At 36.6% G+C, this 24,801-nt stretch overlaps 1 protein-coding gene across 4 annotated transcripts in view; it reads right to left on the bottom strand.

Moving 5' to 3' along the window:
• The window catches only part of Pola1 (DNA polymerase alpha 1, catalytic subunit), a 336,580-nt gene that overhangs the window by 199,324 nt on the left and 112,455 nt on the right, over positions 1 to 24,801 (bottom strand). For all 4 annotated transcript variants that reach the window (XM_017795508.2, XM_017795509.2, XM_008822724.3 and 1 more), the window contains 4 exons: positions 8,679 to 8,711; positions 7,639 to 7,731; positions 5,472 to 5,677; positions 3,661 to 3,793 (listed from right to left, as the gene is read on the bottom strand). In XM_017795508.2, coding sequence (XP_017650997.1) covers positions 3,661 to 3,793; positions 5,472 to 5,677; positions 7,639 to 7,731; positions 8,679 to 8,711 — 465 coding nt within the window. The remainder of the gene's footprint in view (positions 1 to 3,660; positions 3,794 to 5,471; positions 5,678 to 7,638; positions 7,732 to 8,678; positions 8,712 to 24,801) is intronic.

Here is a 24,801-nt window from a genome sequence, read left to right as displayed (position 1 = left end):
AATATAAAGAAGATAACAATAAAATAAATTTACAATAAATATAAAAAGTGTTTTATAAATAAAATAGCTGGGGAGATAGCTAGTTATTAAAGGGCTTAAGCCATGATAAGAAAAAAAAAAAAACAGCTAGCCCAGTGGCTTGCCTTTGTCAAAAGGCAGAGACAGGCAGATCCCTAGGGCTCGCTGGCCAGCTAGATAAGCCCACAATGTAAATTCCAAGTCAATGGAAGACTGTCTCTGAAACAAAGCAGGGGCAGGGGTATAGCTCAGCTAGTATAATATTTTCTATGTAAACATGAATATCTGAATTTGATCCTTTAAGACCCTGTGAGAAAAGCTGGGTATGTAGCTTGCCCTTGTAATCTCAGTGCTGGGGAGGTAGAGATAGTTAGGCAGATCCTGGGGGTTCCCTAAGCAAACCAGTCTGGCGTACCTGACAAGTACTGGGCCAGTGAGAAGCTGTCACAAAAACAGATAGACAGCGCCTGAGGAATAACACCTGAGGTTGTCCACTAGCCTCCACTCATATACACATGCAAAATTTAAGACTGTAAATCCCACCAAGGGACATCTGGGTACACAAACTTGACTCGATAGGCCTTAATATATATGACAAAATGAATGAAGTCCTGTGGGCAGGCAATGGGGGTACAGATAGGGAAGGGGGCTAAATATGATTAAGATGTATTGCATGAAATCCACAAAAATTCAATAAAAATACACTTAAAAATTTAAAACTGGGATAGAAAATAATCTTAAGAGACCCATATCATGGGGCTGGAGAGACGGTTCAGTCATTAAGAGCACTGGCTGCTCTTACAAAGACCCATTTCTGTTCCCAGCACCCACATGGAGGTTAACAACCATCTGTAACACCAGCTCTAGGGGATCCAACACACTCTTCTGGCCTCTGTGGTCATTGCATGCATGGTGCACTTACATATGTGCTGGCAAAACACTCATACACATAAAAATATATATAAATAAGAGACCTATATGAGGACCTTGAAATAGGAACCAGATTTTCCTTATTCAGCTTCATACCCCAGAACCTACCATTACATATGTAAGAGGAACACTTGCTATATGGATTACTAAACAAGCAAATGAATTCTAAGTGTTATGTAATATGCAAAATATAAAGGCAGCACATCAAGGTTTCAGTTGTCACAGGAAAAAAGAACAGCTCTTATCACACTAGGCCTGAAGTGTTAAACTCCACTGTTATTAATAATTTCACCATAAGATGATAAATACTGATGCTGAGTGATGGATATTGAAGATGTGATAGTATTCCTTTACTTCTTATAAGTTTGGAAATTTTGATAATAAAATTGTAAATTAAACAATAGAGGCTACTGATCAAGACATGGAGATACCAGTATGTCTATGACCAGTGTTTTTCTTGCACATTAGTAATAGAAGATGAGAATGTAGGTGTACTACCCTTGAAGATGCATTCAAGGTGTTACTTTGTCAATAAGTATATTTCTGCTTGTACTGAACCTTCCAAACTTATCCCGACAACCCCTTGATATAGGACAGCCATGTATCCAGGAAGGTGGACAAAATCAGCAGTACAACAGAGAGAGTACGCAAAATAGGTGTAAAATCTAACTAAGAGTTGAAGGTATAATCCATTCATGATATATTTTTGAAAAATAAGACTGCTTAGCCAACCACTCTGTAGATACCAATATGTGTACACTGCATTACTTAAAGTGAAGAGTTAGTGTTAAGGCATGTCCCCATGTATGTACACTATAAATGCCTCCTTTTTTGACATTAAAGACATGACAGTCAAGGTATAGGAAACAAAACGCTTAAAAATGAATACAAATCCCAAGCATATGCATAGAAATTATATTCTCCAAAAAAAAATCAAACCCACTGTGAAATACAGTTTAATAATAAGTTGTGCGTGCCGTTTTCATATGAATCTGTATCACCTTTTTACAATGCCATTTTTCTAAGACCCACACAGATATTGACATCTTTTGACAGAAATATACATGTTTTTGATATTTTATTTATTATTTTTATTTTATGCGCATGAGTGTGATGCTTGCATGTAGGTAGGTGCATCCGTGTCATGCAATGCCCACAGAAGCCAAAAGAAGCCATCAGATCCCCTGGAACTGGAGTTACAGATAGTTGTTAGCCACCACGTGGGTACTGGGAACTGAACCTGGGTCCTCTGCAAGAGTAGTCAGTGCTCTTAAGCACTGAGACATCTCTCCAGCTCTGACAGGAATATTTTATTTCATTAAAGTAAGAAAAGAAATCCATCCAAAAAGCAAAATGGTAAGTGAACAAAGATGTGCAATGCAGTTATTTACAATAGAAAAGATAATTTAATAATCAACAAAGAAGAATATTTAAATAAATACATACCAGAATAATAGGCCTGGATATGTAGTGTGGTGTTAAGAGTACTTTCTTAACATGTGTAAGGCCCTAGGTTCAAACCCCGGTACCACCAAAAAAAAATTAAAATCAATCTGTCTGTAAATAGAGGATTAATGCATTGATTAAGTTTATGATTTGGTGTTTTTGGTGCTACAGATCAAACCCAGGGCCTTGCATATCAAAATTATGATTTTTTAGGTAATATGAAAATATGGAAGACAGGCATATAATCCCAGCACCTTAGAGGTAGAAGGAGGAAGATGATCAGGGATTCAAGGCCAGCCTCAACTATATAGAAATTTTGAAGCCATCCTGAGCTACATATATATTTAAAAAAATATATATGTTTTGTCCAGTGCAAATATGTTTGTAAATAATACATAATTCTTATAATACAACATGTTTTCTGAAGTATGGAAATATGTAAAAATGACAAGCAGTACTGTAACAGAGGTACTATGAATGAGTTTTCATTCTAAAACTTCCATTTAATGTCATCGTTAGATTCTTTTTCATTAAATTTTTTTGTATGAGCTTTGACAAAGAAATCTATCACAAAGCAGGCAGGTAAAGTATTTGAAAATTAGCTGCTAACCTGACATCTACTAACCTAACATCTTGCTTATTACACACTACTTTGGAAATCAAGATTTTGTTTGTCAAATTAGGTAAGAAAAAATATCCATATCCAGAAATGGATATAGGTTTGTTTTTTATTTAAGAAATATAAGTACTTTAGAGATATAGAAAAAGTTACCACTATCTTAATTCTACTGAATTTGTCCCCCCAAACCTTTTGATTACAATTGCCTTAAGAATCACTATGTGTGAAGTTACACCCACACCCACATCCTCACCTCCAGAATCAGAGAGGGGTAGAAGGAGAGGGGCACTGACAAAGAAAGAGTGTTTACAGGTGTATGCCCCAAACAACTATTTCTTAGGATTGTGAAAAAGATAGCATGCCGTAGACCCTGATATACAAAAGAAATCACTCCATAGAATGTCCAGCAGCCAAGCATCCAGCAAGTGAAGTGAGACGAAGAGAAAGAAGGCCTGTATAGCAGACATGGCAGTACCTGTGGCTCCATGAGCTATGCTAATGCTCAATCTGTGAAGCAATTGTCAAGCAGCTTCCACTACCAGCTAGAATTTATTTAAATTGCAAGGATGAGGTGGTTCTTCAACTATGTGAAGGAGGAGAAAAAACACATGACAGCAGCTGGGCTCAGCAATAAATGCTACATTTACCTTGTTAATTTCAAACTGGCTCACTGGGACACTGCCATTTAGCACATTTTCTCCAATTTCTATTAACCTCTTCTGAATGTTTTCCACTATGGTGTCCCGGCTCTGATCAGAAAGAATCTGGCCAATGACAAAGCTGAAAAAATAAAAATTAATTTGTATATCACAACATTAACAAAGAAAAGGCAGACACATGTCATTACATTAATATAGGGACAAGAGCTATGTTAAAAGATAATATGAGAGTTAGTGTCTAAAAAAGCAGTTATTCTTTGTTTTTCCTACTAACCAAGGAGTTCAGGTCTGCCCTTAGAAACAAGGACCATTCTTTATGTGGCAGTTAATGCTTTATGCAAAATGTAATAGAGAAAAGTATGTGTTCCATCAGATTTTATGCAATTATAAAATTCAGAAGCAATTATATTTTAACCATAAGTTAAAATTTTAGAGGATAAATATTTCTCTTTACTCATAAAGTAGCCGGATATTATCTGTGGCAATAAGATACCATCTCCATCTAAGGTGACTATTAGCTAGGTAAGTAGAAACAGAAAGCTCTTTCTCCTGTTTCATTATAAATCGCTCAATGTTCTCTAACTTTATGTTACCTCTCAAAAACTTCATATTATTCTATGAAGCCTTGAGGGAAAAAGAAAAAAAAAGAAGGAAGCCAATATTTTATCCATTTCTGAGAAAATGCAAAGCAAAGAAGAGTTTGACAGCTGCATTATAATTTGTCACAAAAAGAATCTTGACAAAAACATTTGTATAGCTTTAATTACTAATACATTTCTAACTCAGAGAAATTTACTCCTATTATGATGCGTCTTTTCTTAGAAAACACAAAGCTGAGGAGAACACTCTAATCGACAGTCTATACAAATAGTTGCATCTTTGGGTACATTTGGGGGCAATGAAGCATTTCAAACCACATTTTATAAAAGACAAACTTGTGACCTATACTCAGATGATCAACTTTGCCTAATCAAGAGTAGTTTTGCAGAGTCAACAACTGCTCAATCTCCCAAACCAAAAGGAAGAGGAAGACTGGAAAATAAGTTAAAAATGCTGATATTTAGCAAAATTAAAATCATTTTTAAATCTAGCCATAAGGAACAAAATTCTTCTTTTTCAAAACTGATCTAGTTCACAAAATAGTAATATCAAAGATGGCACATAATATATCTAAATCTTAATTTTTCAAATAGGTGCTTTATACATTAATGTGAGTACAAACCATAACAATATTATCATAGTCTTCAGATTAATGTGCAAATCTTGACTTTGGAGGCACATACAGCATTTTAGAACTAGCTCTCAAATTAATCAGAGATTATTAAGAATCATTTATACACAAATGATATATGAGAACAAAGTCTTATTCTGCGGCCCACTTTTAATCACACAACATTTTAAGCTACAAAATGGAGAAATCGTAACAATTATGTTTCTAAATAGGTCCTAGGGATCTAGGAGGACAAAACAAAGCATGTTGCAACAAGGGAATTAAAGCAAAACAAAGCAACATCAACAAAATCAACAAAACCAACTTTGTAAGACTCCAAGTGTGAAGGCATACCCTCAACATGAAAGTATCTTACAGCAAGCATTTCTTACTGGCAAATTTAGTTTTTCTAACTTTTAATCTAATTGTAAAATTCTATTTGTTATTATACAACAATAACTTAAGACACAACAAAGAATGAAGTCATACCCTTATGCTTAGTAGACTCATGGGCATTTTCCATAATACTCAAAAATTTTTTAAACAAATTTTTAAATGACAAACAACAAAAACAAAACTGAAAGCTCACTTTCCAGTGTCCTTAGCAAGATCACACCAGTCTCTTCTAACTATATCTAATCCTTTCAGCTCCTGTTTGGTAACATAATTCCCATCTGATGTTGGTTCAACAACCAGAGCAGCATATTTCTTTTTCTTCAGCAGTAGCAGAGATTTGAAAACACCATCAATGTCTATTTCAAGCAGTCTGTACAATTTATTCACTTCACTTTTTACCTGTAAAAATTTCAAATATTATTGCCAGATTCTCAAACACCTAACAGGGAGAAGATAAACATGCTATAAATTCCCAACAGTTAACCTCAACAGAACTTTAAAACACATGGAATTAAAGTGTATTACTCAACTTAAATGACATGATTGTTATTTGAGACACACCGTAAAGACACTGAAAACTACAAGAACAAAAACAGATTTTAACATCACTCTTTGGTGTTTACTGGAAAGACTCTAAGTCAACATATCACAGAGATGTTTGCACGTGGATGTTTATACAGCATTATTTACAATAGCTTAGTTATGGAATCAACTTCGGTGTCCACCAACAGATGAATGGACAAAGAAATGCTGTATATCTATACACAGTGGAATTTTTCAGTCACAAAGAAAAATGAAATTATGAAAAATATGGGCAAACAGATGTAACTAGAGATTATCATATGTAACAAATCAAGTCAGAATCAAAAACACAATTATTGCACATCTTTCATTTGTGGATTCTAGATTTTGTATATTCAGATAAATCATATATACCTAAAGTAGAAGCAAAAGTGGCTAGAACAAAAGGGATTAACTCACATGAGGGAGATGGGAAAGGGGGATATGAGGGCAATAGGGGCATTGCCAAAGTACATTATAAATGCATATGACAATGTCTGTATGAAATTTAGTACTATATATAATGAATATACAGCAATAAAAAAATAAAATAATAAAATAAATATTTCAGCACTTGGGATGCTGAGATAAGAGGATTCCAAGTTTGAAGTAAGTCTGGGCTACTTACAAAGTTTAAGACCAGCTTGAGCTACATATAGTAGAACCTTGTCCCAGAAAACAAAGTATTTTTAAATTAACAAATAGACAGAAACATGTGTCAGCCCACTTAAACGAAGGATAGGACTGGCTGTCTTGACTCCAGGAACTATATGATAATTATGGAAAATGATGAAGGGCTTTCTTGAATCTAAATCTACTTCTATACTTGCCTTCAAACTGCTGAATTAATTAGCAATTAGGCAGTCTGACAAGTAGATATGTGGCCAGAAAAAAGTAAAACTTTGCTGAAACAATATCAAAGATGTCCATTAGCACCCTGAGTATAAACAACAAATAACTACAGGCTGAACAAATATATGAAGAGCCTATTGCCCTCTATAAGGCCCAGTATGTGTACAATACGGCAGGCCTGTATACAAGTGAAGAATACAGTTCAGATTCTACACTTTCCAGAAAGAAAAATGGGTCATTTGTAAGATATTTTTGTTTTCAGCATATTGGGACAAAATCTTAACATAGCAAGTATAAGAAATACTTGTCAATTGGGAATCACCATTAAGATGCTATGAATGATTACTTCTAAATGCTTACTTGCCTTTCCTAATACGTTTTAAGCATGCCTATAAAATTAAATGCACATGTGTGTAGATAGGTACATATTCATTCATATCTATGTATGCAATACATCTCAATACTACTAATTTCCTTGTGGATGACAACGTAATGAGTTCTGATGTACCATTTTTCTTAAGTTTAGACTGTTTTCTAAGGAAAAATGTTATCTATTTGTTAAGGAAACTCACTGCCTTTCAGTTTTGCCCTCAAAATAAAATAGAAGGTCAAGCATTGTGGTACACGCCTTTAGTTCCAGCAGTCAGCAGCCAGAGACTGACGGGTCTCTGTGAGTTCAAGGCCAAATACTGAATTTCAAGTCAACCAGGGCTACATAGTAAGACCCTGTCTCAAAAAAAAAAAGGCAAGAAAAATAAATGAATTAAATAAATAAACTAAACTGGAAGAGAGTGTAAGGAAACCGTGAAAATGAAATATTCAATGATATTGAATTTATTATTTTCAAAAGTACACATACGCATATACACATGAATTTATGGTAGTCCCTGTTAAAAACAGAATTCACAAAACTAAGTAAAATAAGAAATTTCATCAAATTAACTCACCTTGTTTCCCAACTTAAATACTTCTTCTAGATTGGTGCTGTTGGTATTTATCATAATTGAATCTGTATCTCCATAAATAACTTCAAGATTCATCTAATGAGAAGCCAAAATTATAAAAATTAATAACAAAAACACATTGATATACACAATAAAACTAATGATTTCCTATACTACAAATCAAAAGTTCCATTGACTTCTCAAGTTTATGTTACTATCTGCATTGTGAGAGTGTACAATTAAAGATTAAGAAAACCAGATTCTACAGGTTGTATCATATGTATACCAGAGTACATTAAATTAGGTGGAGGGGCAATAAGTGGAAGTACAGATAGGGGTGAAGATCTAACCGCCATCAAATTATATTGTATGAAAATCATAAGAATTCAATAAGCATTTCAAAATATAGAAAAAAATTAAACAATATTTTTAAATAAAAAATAAAGGTCTTCATGGAAATGCAAGTAGAGTAGCACTAAGAAAATCTCCCAAATTTTCTTTAATAAAAGAGTTGAATGGATGAATTTAACTTAACTGTATAATTTCAACTGAGAATATGAAATTTAACAATAAGAAGAGTAAGAGGGTAGGAAACAGGGTCTAAATGTAACCATTGTTCCAAATGCTTAGTGGTCACGGCAATTTAAGGAGCAAAAACATAATGGATTTTTAAAATTCTGGGGGTACAAATCCATATTGAATTCTCAAATACTATTTAGTGGAATATGTAGAGTGCCAAAAAAAAATCAATCATAACAAACAACACTGGAGCACATACAGTATAAAGGCATGGAAATAAACTCTAATTAGCACTGTTACTAATTTCCCTGAAACACTCACATATAGGCTTCAAGCAGAGGCTAGATCATATCAGTGTTAGTACAAGAAAAAAGCTGTAATCCATTAGGAGGGATTATAAATGTAAACTAGGCATCCTAAGAAGCAATTTTCAGTATGTTTGGGTTACAATTTTCCTTGAACACAAAAACGTCACCAGGTATGATATTTAAGAGTTGTTATAGAATCAAAATGCTCAGCATTACCTTCTGTACCATCTCTTTCGTATGCATCAAAATCTAAATAAAACAAAAGTCAACATTAATACATTCCACAATTACAAAGGCATAAATATAGCACAAAAGATTTGCAATTTCCATACATCTTTAAAACTCTTGAGGGTTTCACAACAACCACTCTCAAAATAACATCACACTCTAATTCAGTTCTCCTCTACGCTGATTCTTAGAAGAGCTATATAAGAACATGTATATGTATCTCTATACAGCTTCAATAAACACATCTAATAAAGTATCCCTTTATAATTTAGCAAAGAAGCACTATTCTCATTACTAATATTTGAACAGACCTGCATAGCTAAGGAAAGCCTAACAGCGTTATTTCGGGATCTTAAAAGGTGAAAACCAAAATATCCTACTTGATTTAAAATTCTTTCTAGATTAAATTCTTTGAAGGTGAGTACATGGCCTAGAGCTAGCACAGTGTTCAGAGAAATGACAGGAGTTCAATAGTGAATGAAGACAAACATATTAGCTATTAATAAGTCTGCCCCCAGGCCCATATGAGTACAGGACACTCTACAGGACACATATATATGTATATGTATATGTATATGTATATGTATATGTATATGTGTATGTGTATGTGTTTTCTGTGTGTGTTTTATAATGTACACACAGACAAACCTGGATATAAATTATCTTGGGCCAGATCAGAAGTACCATAAATTTAATCCATGAAGGCCTCTGAAGAGGTAATAATCAGACATAGTGAGAAGAGAAAGTGAGAAAGAGATCCTGAACCATGTGCAAGATACTATGCTGAGAGCACCTCTGCATTTTTCCATTGCTTTTTCCAAGACCTCCAAGAGGTAGCTACTATTAATATCCCCAATTGACAAAGAGAAAGTAATTATTTTGTCCTAGTCATGGTAAAAGAAGGATATGAGACTAGGCACGCTGGCTCCAGGACAGAAGCCTTAGTCATTCCATGCAATATACTGTCTCTCTACTATCACTCATTCTTTAGTACATCCATCTAGACCAGAAGTCTCTTCTCCAGAGAACCAGATACAAGTTGGCCTTCATTCATGGTTCTTTCCCCAGCTTGTCAAGCTGAAATCGCATAGTTTCATTTTAGTCTTTTTCGTCCTCCATATTACAGAATAACCTTGTCTTCAGAGCATCATTTACACCTATCCATCTCTTTTCATTTTCACTGCCCTCTCCCTTCTTACTATTGCATAATTTTGTTTAGATGCCCATAAGTTCTCGGAGAACAAAACTGCTTCCATGCCTTGGGGATCATGGTGAACTCTTATTAAGATAAGCCAGTAATTTTAATATGGGTTGTATAGTGGAATCACCTGAGGATGCTTAAAAAATAAAAACTAGGACAACTGCAACTGTCTCCAGACCTTGAAAAATGCTCCTGGTGTACAAACTCGCCCTACCTCCAATGTTGAGAACTACTGTGCTAGAGTACTGGCCTCCTGAAATTCATTCAACGGTTCTGTTTTTTTCTGTCCCAAAACAAAAATCCTCACTGGTACCTGGCCCAGAAAATCTTTGACTCAAAGTTTATCTACAAGAGCTCCCAGGATGATTCTTAGCACTAGTTTATGATGATCATGGTACTTCCAGTCTGGAGATAACTACCAATTTAGACATGTGCCTGTGACAACTCTACCTTAGTAATCAAAGGTGAAGAGAATTCTTCTACAAAATGCCTGCAAAAGGTTTTCCTTCCTCATGAGAAGTAGGAAGAATACTTGCCTTATAGACTGAGGGTTGCCTGGAGCAGTAGTATCCATCACAAAGACCTTGAAGGGCCATGGGTACAAGTACAAGCTGACGAGTACAAGCTGATGTGCTGAGAAAGCATATGACTCCAGGGCCACATGGTTACCACTGAAGGTTAACTAAATGACACCTGTGAAGCAACATTCTAACTTTCCTTAGATACTAATCTCCTAAGTGTTTTCAGTGCTTTAAGATCAAGTTCCAGTCCTACAGTTGCATCTAAAACACCAGCTCTACCTGTGTAGCCATTGTCTCCCTCACAAAACCTCTAGTGGAGCAAGAAAAATCTTGCAGTTTTCCAACAGCTGCCATGTACAGACTCATCTTTTCTTTCCCTGGCTTATACAGTGGAATTTCTTCCTTAGTTATCTGACCATGGCTGCATTTTATAATGCACAGTGTAAACCAAACCTTATTCCGTAATGCCTAAGCTGACTGTGACAGCCTAGAGTGATCTCACTGACCCATGCTTGCTCTGTTACTGCAGCAACTGAATGATGCTTTATGCTATTAGTGAGTATGGCCCTCCCCAACTAGACCACAAACTTCTGGAATTTACAGGGCATGTTCATACCTGCAGACCTCAGATACGACAGGCAATCAAACTGTGTGCCAGGTGACTGACAGGTCCCACAGTAATCACAATTACTTTCTTACTAGACACTAAAATTCTGTCAACTTATAAAAACTTCAGTTTTCTCAACTGCACCTTCATTTTACAACACTTACATTACAAGGCAATGCATTGTGGGAGAATACCTGACAATTCTTTTGGAGAAAGGGAAATAATGAGATAGGCCCAAGTCAAGTTAATCATAGTGAGGACAGAAGTACCTAGCATCAGTTCTCTCCACCTTCTTTCCCATCCTTACAAGACAGCTTTCCTCATCAAAACGGACAACTCCAAAGCTAAGTTACTAAGATAACTGTTACCTATAAGAAAAGTAACTCAAGAGTAATTTGCCAACCTTCACTACATATTCAATATCCAATCACTGCTCCTCTTCTCTCACAATGTGAACCAGATCTATGCCATTATCCCTCATGACTTGGCAATTTCATCATCCACCTCAACTCAAACCTACTATCAACTTGCAACCATTTCCAAGACCAATCGGAGGGCTGCTACAGAAACTATTTTTCCTCTAGTGGCATTAACCTTTCAGTGGTTGGGTTTTGTTGCCATTTTTCACAGACATAGTAAACTGGAGACTGTGCTGAAAATGCTTTTATTGACCTAATACTCTCATCTTAGAGATGGTTCTAAACCCATACACAAACAGCTTCTTCTTTCTAAAGACGATCTCATAATCCATTATATGAAGAGATTGTAATTTATTCGACTAGTGGTCCATTGATGAACATGCAAGTTTCTAATCTTTACCATTATAATACCTCAACCCCTACAAGTAGACCTACTGGTTTATGTTTTATGATTTTTAATGAATATAGCTTACTAAGCTCAGCACAGAACCTGTACTGATTTGGAGGAGTAGGTTCAGCGATCATCTTTTCTAATGGTTTTCACCAGAAGGTAGTGACAATGCTCTCAGGTCAAAATTCTCACCATAGCCCATCAATTCTTTAGTCTATCCTACCGTATACAATACAATCTACAACAACCAAGCTAACCTCTACCCTATCCTGCTTCTCCACTAAACAGTTCTATATGAAAGATACTGTGGTGACCTCTGGAGCCCAATATTTACCCAAGTAATAATGAACAGGATCACCCAGAAGCTGTCTTTAGGTCCAGGTTTCAATTCAAACTGTACATTAGGGAGGGCTCTGTGTTGGATACCCAATGGGCTACAAAATTCTTAACATCTACTCGAGGGCCTGGGACATGGAAACTACTGATGAATAGTTATAGAATGTTTAATGAATATTCTTATACAGTAGGTAGTTTCACAAGTCATGTGGTAAATAAGGAAAACTAAGCACTGAGACTTACCCCAAAGTAACATGGCTAGTCAAGTGCTTGACCTACAGGCAGGACCTTAGGTTTCTTTTTTTTTTCATTATGTTCCACTGCCTTATTAAGAAAGCCAACCTATTTAAAAGTTCTAGAAGCCAATAATCAAAAACTTATACATTAGAGATATTTTCTCCATTGAGGAAATACATTCTTTAAAAAATAGCCACAGGTACCCAGATACAAGGTACAATGATTACAAGATGACCGTTCCTAAGTTCACTTTAAAGTGTCAAGCTTAATATTAAAGCTACCCATTCTGACAGAAAATCAAGTTATAAGTGCCAATGGCCAAAAGAACAGGTCTATAAAGGCTTACTAAATTCATTAATAAAGCAGTCTTGCAGTTATCTGATTTCACAGCAACACCTGCATATTTATCTACTCATTACCAATTGGATGATGGAATTTTTTGAAGCACATTTCAAAAATCTGCCAACTTCAAGTGTAAAAAAATAAACTTTGTGGTTAATTTTTCCCTTAACAAAGTACAGCTGTTGAGAATAATTGTTCAAGATCTTACCCTGTAATGTCAACTGCAGCAGAACAAAGAGTATTTAATTAGCAAATCTATCCAGTAATTCAACACCTATTATATAAAATGCCTTCGTGATTTTATTCAGGATAATTTGCTAAGAGGGTTATTACTGACATTCAGATGGAATTTAAAATTCCTACGCAAGTCGAGTCATAATAGCAGTAATGATCTCCCCAATCAGGAGATTCGGTGTCACACAAGGCTCTCTTGCAATGCAGCAGCCGATTTCCTGACTTCTTAATTCCTGGGCTCAGCTCAGTGAGAGCCCTTCATGCCGATATTTCAGTCAGCAATACATCTTTAATGGGACTCTATTAAAATAACTAGAACAAAAATGACTTTTTTTTGGTTAAAAAGAATGACAGCACTGCCATCATATCAATCATTGCAGGCTTTGCAGAACAGTGCCGTTAGGGGAAAAGAGGAGGGGGAAACAGGAAAGGGGTGGGGGTGGGGAAAGCAATAATTAAAATAATATGAAAAGATATTTTAACCCCAATCTAAGCCTCTGAAGGCTGGGGAAAGGTGGTGAAAACTAGAAATTTAAAATAAAAATTGTTTTTAAAGAAAATAATTTGTTCAGGAATACACCCGTGATAGGTAGTTTACAAAGCAGAAAGCACAAGTTTACTATAGCAAGGTAAACAACAGCAACCTATGACTACTACTGAGATATGTATTTATTTCTCCTGCTACATCCAGGATGACACCTAGGTATTTATATTTTCTTCAAAAAGAACACTGCTGTGTTGCAAAGCATTGAAATGTTATGAGATGTTTTCAGATGCTGTTACAGTTTATTAGTGTTTATTAACACTAAACAAGGGGGAGAAAACATCAGCTTTACATAGTTAAAGGTTCAAGGTCCTACTCCAAAAGGCGTATCTACTACAGTACCTACTTCCAAGAAATCTACTTTGGTGTAGGATTCAGATATTCATCACAATGGAAATCCCACAAGCTAACGAACTGCTGCATGAGTACAAATTCTAAACAAATAGTGCATAAATAGAATGACAACTGAAGTCTCAATGACTTCGGGATTCTTCCATTACTGATGACATAAAATTAGAAATAAACAGGAAATTTAAAAAGTGCATTAACATAATAGTAAGAGCAAAATGAAGGGGTTTGAATGATAGGAAAGAGAAGAGCAAAAGAAATATAAATATTATGATATTTGGTAATCCCACCATTATCTAAGTGCTTCCTATTCTAAGTTCCAGCAATTTCCAAGCAGGACTCGATGCTACTCAGTTCTCCCACTTCATGAACATTTATTTTAATCACATGATATTAGGTCGTATTTTTCCTCTTCATTTTTATTCTTAAATTTTATATGCATCTTCTCTGTAAAATGCTCAAGAAAAGTTGTGAGTAAAATAAGCATGCTATTTTCTGTATCCTCCAATTAATACCTTTATGATACTAGGTTGTTTATTGCCATTAACATTAGTTGTATCTTCTCTAAAACTGGGAAGTTGGAATTGGAGAGATAGATGGCTCAGTTATTAAGAACATTGGCTGCTCTTGCAGAGAAACCTAGTTTGGTTCCCAGCACCCAAATGGTGGCTATCAACCATCCTAACTCCACTTCCAAGGGATTCAGTGCCCTCTTCTGACATCCGTGGGCATTGCATGCATGAGTACACTTACATGCATGCAAAATACTCATGCACATAAAATAAAAATAAATTACCCCCCCAAAAAAACACTGGGGTATTCCCAGCACCTAGTTCCCTGAGTTGGGTGGGAATAAAAAGAACTGTATGCTGAAAAAGTGCTCTGTAAAGATAAAACAGTATACACATATATGAGCTATTAAAAAGTCAGAGGTCAAAAACCTTAGTGTTTATTTAAATTGTCAATTACTAGCTATGTTTCTATATCATCATTTATAAAATAAAAGGCTGGGATTACTCACAAATTTAAAAATCTAGAATTCCAAGTTTGACGTGCAAAAATGTCTTTTTGTTAGATTTGGTTGTTGTATTTTTGAAGCATGTTCACCTTTTTAATATCAGAGAAAGAAGATATATCCAACAAAAATAATAACACTGCAAGGATACAGTCCCATACTCCAGGCTACCTTTGAAGGCTGCGGAGTTATAAAATAACTAAAAATGTTACTGGTGGGCTGGAGCGGTGTCTCAGTGGTTAAGAGCACTGGCTGCTCTTACAAAAGACCTGGGCTCAATTCCCAGCATCCACATGATGGCAAACAACCATCTATAACTCTAGTTCCAGGGACTCCAAGACCCTCTTCTGACCTCTGTGGACATTGCACAACACAGGTGCACTTACATACATGGAGGAAATATACTCATACACATAAAATAAAAACATTTTTCAATGCTAGTGCTCACAAATTGGATATAGATTTATGCACACGGTATAATTCAATAGCTATATTCATAATACATAGAAACTCCCAACACCTTCTATTGAGTTATCTTTTCCATTCCTAGGGTGTGTACATGTTTACAAATATACCACCGTTTCCCAGCTTCAGCACTATTAACATTTTAGGCCGGATGGTTCTTCATCATGGGGAGTTACCCTGGAAGATGTTTAGCAGACAAAGGTATGGTTTCTTCTCAAATTCAATGAACCAACATGTCATTGCTATGCTAGACTGGATATGGATTTTTCAATGAGGTGCCTCCTTTGCATTTCCACATCATTCCTTCAGCAACTTACTTTTTGTTAATGTTCTTTCTAAAATGTACTTCCTTGAAATGAAATTCAAGCCCCTTAGTTTGACCCCAAGACTCATGATCTAGCTGAAGCTTCATCTTTTACTATCTCCCACATTCATCCTTCAGTCAAGGCTTCCCCATGTATTTTAGGTTCATTAAGTACGCCATATGCACATGCCTCCTTAGCATAGTAGGTTGCATTTCAGTCTCATACACATGCCGTGTTCTGTTCTCGCATCTGTGGTTTTCACATGTTGTTTTGCCACAGTGGTTAAACAATGTCATAGTTAATTTTATGTGTCAACTTGGTTACAGGAGGATACCCACAAATTTTGTCAAACACTAGTTTAGATGTCACTGGAAGTATCTTTAAAATGAGATTAACACTTAAATCAGTTCTGAGTAAAGTAGATTGCTACCCCATTCAATCAATTGAAGGTCTTGGGAGAAAAAGACCAAAGTTCTCTCTAAAGAAGAAGAAATTCTGCTCCAGACTACCTAGCAATCTGAACTAGAACATCAGTTCTTCCTGGGTCTCCAGCCTGCCCACATGTCATGCAAATTTTGAACTTGTAGGCCCCACAACTGCATGAGCCAATTCTGTGTGTATGGAAACCCCTAACTACCATACAATCCTACCTTTTATTCATTCAGATTCTCTGGTGATCTGTAACACAGGCTACCTAAGTATGAGGTCTAATTAGAAATGCTTATAATCCCTGTGACCCAGAGCAAACAATGTAACTTCTCCATATTGCCAACTCAACTATAAAATAGAGACAGTAACTGAAGCTTCCTTGTATTAGGATTCCTGAGATTAAGTGTAACAATCTGTATACTTTATTACTTAGACTTTCTGGATATAAGTACTTGATTACTGTTGAGTTATTACCTAATATCTACTTATTTTATAAGGAACTTCACAGTTTCAGAAAACTTGTCTCTGCCCTCACCAACCCAACAATACTAATGAGGATACCAGGCCTACATGCCCACCAATGTCTAAGAGGCAGGATTAAGAGGCTACAAGCAAGATAAAAACAGAGATCATGTCAAATTAAACCTACCACAATTTTTGACACAGAGAAGTAATTAAATAAATATCTCAAGATAAGGTAAAAGAAGAAAAATCCACAGTGATTCATATTGAATGAACAATGCTATTATCTTCAGAAAGTACATCTCCACAAGCCCCTAAACCTGGTTACAAAAGCAGCAATTAACACTTTCCCCAACACACACACACACACACACACACACACACACACACACACACAGTATATATTTAAATGCTGGCTCTTTCCATTCAATAAATGAAGAGTGAATCAGTTTTAATCCCACCTTCAAACACAATGCATGTTACATAAAGAAATATTCACTTGAGAGAAATGAATTTCTACCTGGATGACGAAGGCTCATTAATTATAAACTTGACTGAAAGTATATTTCTCCCATACAACTCCAGGTAAACAACGTTTGTTTTAAATCCTTAATTTCCAACCTAGCTAGACCTTCTGGTAACTCAGGTGTAAAGAATATAAAACACGTTGAATAAACAACATTTTCTGAAGGTTTCTCCTCCCCAGTACATGCATTTAATGATATTTATGTCTCTCAATTATTGCCCTACAATTTGACAGGGCTCTAATTTTGATTCAAAAATGTAAAGTAATGCAAACTATGGTTTCAAATTTTAAATTGAATCTCTTCCTTGTCTCATATTTTCTTATCTCTGCTGTATTTGTCCTGTGGGTTTTTTAAAATGTACACTCTGAGTTTGAAATCTGTTTTCTCTTTTAAAGAAACTGTTATTTCGGGTGCTGGAGAGATGGCTCAGTGGTTAAGAACACTGGTTGTTCTTGCAGAAGACCCGGGTTCAAATCCCCGTACCCACATGGCAGCTAAGGATTGTCCGTAACTCCAGTCTCAGGGGATCCGACAGCCTGTTCTGACCTCCTCAGGCACTGCATGACAAGGGTGCACTTACCTACATGCAGGCAATGCACACATACACATAAAATAAAAATAATAAAATTTTTAAAAAAGAAACCATTATTTCACTATCAACATGCTTGTTCTCTGTTCCTCCATCACTCTAACCTGTGCTTTAGACGTTATGTCATGCATGTTTCACGTGAACTTATGAGCAGTACTGCCAGGCTTGAGGTTCTTTCTGACACAGGACACTTGGGAGCCTGTGGAGGCAGCTTTAAAGCACACTTGAACCTAATCTACTCACCAACACAAGAGCTCAAGTATAAGTCTGTACACTCTTAAAATATTAAATTCCCAGTTAAAAAATAAAGCTCTAAGATACTAAGATTGAGGCTAGAGCAGGAGATATTAACCTAAGGTCAGTGAGAAAAAAAAAAAACTTAAAAAAATAAAACCCTGAAGCTGCTACCAAAAATCTGAATGCCCTGCATGCATTTTTCTAGGAAGAAGACCCTCATTTTCTATCAAATTTGAAACTTTAATTTGTTTAAATGTAAGTGCCCTTGAAGATACCTGAATGAGTCAGAAGAACAGAGCTTTCTGATTCACTGGGTTTCACATAATGTCCATGAGATTAAAAACACTCCCACTCAGTGGGCCTGGCCCTTTGCCTTTGTATTGGGCATTTTCAACCCCTACCTACAGTGCACTTCCCACACAGAAAATCATGTACATGACTAAAGGGTCAGAGATTTGCTCCCTGATTGATTCATCCTACAACTCATCTGAGGGACTAATTAAGACATGGCCAAACTATGTTGGTACGTTAGTGAACATCAGCGCTCAAGCAAGTTTCACACAACCTGATTAAAATTGACTCAAAATGTCTTACTTCAGTAATCACTTAGACAGAATGAATTTTACATTAGTGGGATCAAGCATGCACCAGGCCTCAGTGGAAATGAAAAGGGCTTACAGTAATACGATTTATAAACCCACCCATTAGGTTAATGGCTAAATGATTTACATGTAACTTTCTCCCCCACCCCGCCTTCCCTCACCCTTTAACTCAGTAAAAACTATGCTTGGCATTTTCCACTGCAGTGCCACACACAAAGGAAATAGCCTTTCTATTTTGGGACATTCTAATTTCTAATAATGGCCTGGGTAGCTACCATTAACTCTTTCAAAGCACAAATAATTGACTAATAAAATTAAGTATTCTATAAGGCCTGAAAGTGCTTAATTGATCATAATTGTCTATTTGAGAAGGAGGCATCAGGCTGGCTATGCTCAGATAATGAAGTTGGACAATTCTGAAGCACTGCAATCAAGATAATACTTACAGATAAAAAGGACATTAGCATTTTCTAGAATCTGCAACATTTTCTTTATAACTGAGGTCATGGGAAAATCTGACTAGAAAACTTTAAGCTTTCAACCCCTACAAATAAATGACAGGTTTAACAGGTTGTCACTTGTCATTACTAAGCACATGCCCTGAAGCTCTACCCTGGAGGAGCACATAGCTGATAGTCTGGAGGACAGGAAGTTGGAAAGTGACCAATACACTGCCATTACCAGTTTGATTTCACAAATCTCCTTTTCAGGATCAGTGTGCAACAAGATAGTCACTGAATTGCTTTTCATTACACTCCAAGTCCAAACAGGTGACATAAGAACTTTTATTTTCTTTTTTTATTTTGTAGTACTAGGCATGCCACAAAAGTGCTCTACCACTGAGCTACCCACCCCAGCCTAAGAATATTTTACACCTAATACCCCAGAGAGTAGCTCCTTCATTCAATATTAGAGTTATATATTAAATTATGATCTATAGTGGCTATCTTTTCTATATACTCTCCATTTTTTTCCTTTCAACAAAGCAACTCTTTTTTTCTCTTTTGGTCTTTTTAAGACAAGGTCTCCCTGTAGCCCCCATAGGCCTGGAATTCACGATGTAGATCAGGCTGACCTTAATCTCATGGAGATTCTGCTGTCTCTGCAACTCTTTCTTTTAAACAAGAGTATCTGGGGCTAGAGAGACAACTCAGTGGTTAAGAGGATTGGCTGCTTTTACAGACCCAGGTTCAATTCCCAGCACTCATATGGCAGCTAACAACCATTCATAACTCCAGTTCCAGGGGGATCCAATACTCTCTTCTGACCTCTACAGGTATGGCATGGCACAAACAAAGGGCTATGAATATTGTCAGATAGTCACACACACACACACACACACACACACACACACACAAAATAAAAATAAATGATAAAAGGGTATTCATTTTTAGAATATTTTTATTATTACAAAGAGAGGCAATTTTTAACACATTTTTCCAGAAATAATTTGAAGCAGGTTACATAAACATATATACAATGCAGTTTAATGGGGAAAAAGTAGGGATAAGAAATAAAAGACCAAAGCCAAGTGTGGTTACACATGTCTTCAATCCCAGCACTAAGGAGGCAAAGCCAGTCAGATCTCTGTGAGTTTGAGGCCAGCCTGGTCCACACAGCAAGCTCTAGGCCAACTGGGTACAGACCAATAAATGAATAAATAAATAAATAAATAAATAAATAATAAACAAACAAACCACAAAATCAAAGACCAAAGGATTTGCCAACATGGGGTCAACTTTAGTGGAATAATGAAGGTTTCCATTAGCTCTTTTTTTTTCTTTTTTCTTTTTTGAAAATCCTAACTATAACTACTTTATTGAGCTTGCTAACAGAGCATAGGGTTAGGGTTTATTTACAGAAGAGTGGGCACCCCCCCCATTTACAGCTATGCTGTAAAGTCTACATTCAAATATAAATCCTGTGACTTCCCGACAGTCACACAAAATGGCCAGAGTGGTACCTCATGGCATTCTTGGCTTCTATATCCTTACCCTCCCCGACATGCAGCTACAGTTGACTTATTGGGTGGGAGGGGTAACTGACTCCCCACTCGACTCCTTGATGGAAGTGGGATGGAGGTGTGACTATAGCTTGCCAGCATAGTAGTCTGAGGACACTTTGAGTTAACACTCCACCCCTTCCTCTGGCTCTTACATTCTTTCCACCAACCTCTTCCGCAAAAGTCCTGGAGCCTTGGAGGGGGTGGTAGGTGTGGGATGATCTTCCTCCTATTGTGGCAAGGCACTGAACTTTTTGGTTTCTGCATCATCTGTTTTCCATGGGCTGTTGGCCCATTTGAGTGGGATTCCATCTACTATAAAAACACAAACAGCAAGGAGCAAGAACATCTAAACAGTGTCTGCTATAATAACTTAACCTATGGGTGTAAATGCAAATGCTTGGACAGTACTTTAGCAGGCACATCACATCCATCTAACAAAACAATTGCAGTGGCTTCCCACTGGGGCCGATAGTCTCCCCTGCCACAGGGGGTTGGCCTGGTCTACAGTACCAGATGTGTTTTCCACCCCTAAGAGCAGGCATTACACCCAATCGAAAATTTGCTGGTTGTACATACACTAGACGCTCCACCATTGCACTAGCAGGAACATCTCGTTTGGTATGTTGATAGTGCAACACACGGGGTCTGTCGCTGAGCAGAATTATAGGGGACGATTCTTTCTGCCAATCATCTGCATTACCTTCTGGTACCATGAAAGCTACCCATCCAGGAGCACGGAGTTTCCAGCTTAGTCCAAGCTTGATTTCTCCCTCTCCCACACTCACATCATGCAGTGTGTTCAGCAACAGGATTTTTCTGTCCACTTCTGGTGTATAACCAACATTACTGGCAACGGTCTTTATTATTTTGGGGAACTCTAGGGCCCCTCTGGCCAACAGTTCATAGGGGAACAGCCCACTTCTGGCACTGGGATTTTCATTTAACAGTTGTATTGCTTCTGAAAGGGCTTTCTTCCATCCCCTTAGAGTTTCTTCTGTGCTTAAGGCTTTTTTTTTAAACTGTGTATCTGGAGAATTTCCCCCCCTTTTATTCCCATAGTTCTTTGTATAGCTTTCCTTCCCACCCTCCCCTTTAACTACCCCCTTTTTACATATTTCTCCCTTAGTAACACCTTTATCCTACTATTCTTCTCTCTCGGGTCCTTTATTTCCCTTTACCTCTCTGTTTCCTTTTCATATTCCTGTCCCTGCAGTTGCATCAGGATATGCACTCACATATCAGGATTTGGTGCTAGGATCCACAAATGAGAACATACGTCTTTTGTTTTTCTAAGTCTGTTACCTCACTTAGTAAAACATTTTCTATATCCATCCATCTACCTGTAAATTTCATTATTTCATCTTTCTTTACTGCTGAATAAAACTCCATTGTGTAAATGTACCATATTTTTGTTAACCACTTGCCAGTTGAGGGGCACTTAGGTTGCTTCCATCTCTTAACTACTGTGAAAAGAGCAGCAACAAGCATGGTTGTACAAGTGTCTCTACAATAGGATGAGTCCTTTGGGTATATGCCAAGGAGTGATATAACTGGTTCATATGGTATGTTCATTTTTAGTTTTTTAAGAGTTCTCTACACTGTTTTCCATAGGGGTTGCACAAGTTTGCAATCCCACTAGCAGTGAAGGAGTGTTCCATTTTCTTCACATCCTTGCCAGCATTTGGTATCATTTGTTCTCTTGATAATAGCCAGTCTGCCTGGGGTAAGGTGAAACCATAAGGTGGTTTTAATTTGTATTTCCCTAATTACTAATGATCTTGAACACTTTTTCAGATGTTTCTTAGCCATCTTTATTTCTTCCTTTGAGAACTCTGTTTAGATCTTTAGCCCATCTTTTAATTGGGTCATTTGTTTTCTTGCTTCTTTGCTTTTTTGAGTTCTTTATAATATTCTGGATATTAAACCTCTGTCAGATGTGTCACTGGTGAAGATTTTTCTCCCACTCTGGGTTTTCTCTTCACTTTCTTGATTGTTTCTTTTGCTGTACAGAACCTTTTTAGTTTAATGAGGTCCCACTTGTTGATTGCTAACCTTAATTCCTAAGCAACTTCAGTCTGATTTAGAAAATCCTTTCCTACACCTCTATCTTGTAGGTTACTGCCAATATTTTCTTCTAATAGTTTCAGGGTTTTCAGTTTCACGCTGAGGTCTTTGATCCATTTGGAGTTGACTTTTGTGCAAGGTAAAAGATAAGGATCTAGTTTCATTCTTCTACAAATGGCGATCCAGTTTTGCCAGCACCATTGGTTGAAGATGCTGTCTTTCCTACATTGTGTGTTCTTGGCACCTTTGTCAAATGCCAGTTGGCTGAAATTGTGTGTACTCAGGTTTGGGTCTTCAATGATGTTCCATTGATCTATATATCTGTTTTTGTGCAAGTATCATGCTGTTTTTATGACTATAGCTATGTAGTATACTTTGAGATCTGGTGTAGTAATCCCCCAGCATTGCTCTTTGTGCTCAGGGTTGCTTTGGCTATCTGGGGTCTTTTGTGCTTCCATACAAATGTAAAAATTTGTTTTTTCTAATTCTGTGACGTATGCCATGGGGATTTTGATTGGGTTTGCACTGAATCTGTATATTGCTTTTAATAAGATGGTCATTTTCACAATATTAATTCTTCCAATCCATGAGCATGGGAGGTCCTTCCATCTTCTGGTGCCTTCCTCAATCTCGTTCTTTAAAGATTTAAATTTTTATTGTAGAGATCTTTGATGTCTTTGGTCAGGTTTATTCCAAGATATTTTATATTTTTTGCAGCTATTGTGAATGGGAGGGTTTCCCTGTTTTCTTTCTCCAACCAATTATTATTGGTACATAAAAAGGCTAATGATTTTTATAGATTATTTTTATAACTTGCCATTTTACTGAAAGTGTTGATCAGTACTAGGAGTTTTCTGGTGAAAATTCTGGGATCTCCTAGGTATAGTATCATATCATCTGCAAAAAAAGGATAATTTGACCTCTTATTTTCCAATTAGTACTCCTTTAATTTCCTTCTCTTGTCTTGTTGCTCTAGCAAGAGTTTCAAGCACTATATTGAAAAGGAGTGGAGATAGTGGACATCCTTGCCTGGTTCCTAATTTTAATGGGAATGCTTCTAGTGTTTTCCTATTTAGAATGATGTTGGCTGTGGGTTTGTTGTATAAAGCTTTAATTATGTTGAAGTATGTTCCCTCCAGTCCAATTCCCTTTCGAACTTTATTCATGAATGCATGCTGAATTTTTTCAAAACCTTTTCTGCATCTATTGAGACGACAATGTGATTTTTGTCTTTGAGTCCATTTATATGATTGATAATGTTTACTGACTTGTGTATACTGAACCATCCCTGCATCTCTGGACTTAAGCCTACTTGATCATGGTGAATGATCTTTTTGATGTACACCTGTATTTTGTAAAGAATTTTTGCATCTATTTTCATTAAGGACATGGGCCAGGTCTATGGTTTTCTTTTTTTCTTGTGTCTTTACCTGGTTTGGGTATTAGAGTGATGCTGGCTTCATAGAAGGAACTTGGGAATTCTCCCTCTGTTTCTATCATTTTGCATAATTCATTGCTCCCTCTCCATTTTATTAGAAGTTCAAATTCTACGGAATGGCATGCTTAAAATGATGGGGGAGAAGCATTTCAGAGAAAAATTTTTCAGAAAAACAATCTAGTTTTAGGGAAAGGTAATTGTAGTCATTGATTCAGAAACACATGCTATAGATATTTTCAGGCATGCTTCTAGAAAAGTACTTCATGGAACCCCTATACCTATGCTCAAAGAACATCATAGACAGCAAGGTAGAAAGACTATAAAGAGCCATAGGACCAGGACACCTGCTGCTAGATAGACAATGTCTTCCATACATGACAGGGAAACTGCACCCGTGAAATCTCAAGGATATGGTTTCCTAAACAGGACCTGCATAATGACAACATCAGATGACATGTCGACAAGGTTCAACGTCTACATGAAGAGTTATAGGCACTCATTGGCTTGCAAGAGAGGGAGAATCAGTTTTCGCCAGTCTTATAGGCTATCCAATCACAACTGCCCAGCCCAAAACACATGTACATAAAAGTACCAACTAAATGGACTCAGTATGCTGTGTGTTGGAGGGGGGAGCGTGTATATCAATAATTAAAGAAGTTATGAAATTGAGAGGGAGTGAGAAGGCATGGGAAGAGTTGGAAAGGGAGAGAGAAGCATGGAATTAATGTAAATAACAGTACTCATGAATGAAATTCCTAAAAAAAATTTAAAGAATAAAAATATTTAAGATTCA

The sequence above is a fragment of the Nannospalax galili genome, unplaced genomic scaffold (assembly GCF_000622305.1).
Source record: "Nannospalax galili isolate Female #2095 unplaced genomic scaffold, S.galili_v1.0 scaffold7, whole genome shotgun sequence".
NCBI lineage: Eukaryota > Metazoa > Chordata > Mammalia > Rodentia > Spalacidae > Nannospalax > Nannospalax galili.
The sequence above is the reverse complement of the archived record's forward strand: the minus strand, read 5'-3'. Positions and strand labels throughout refer to the sequence as shown.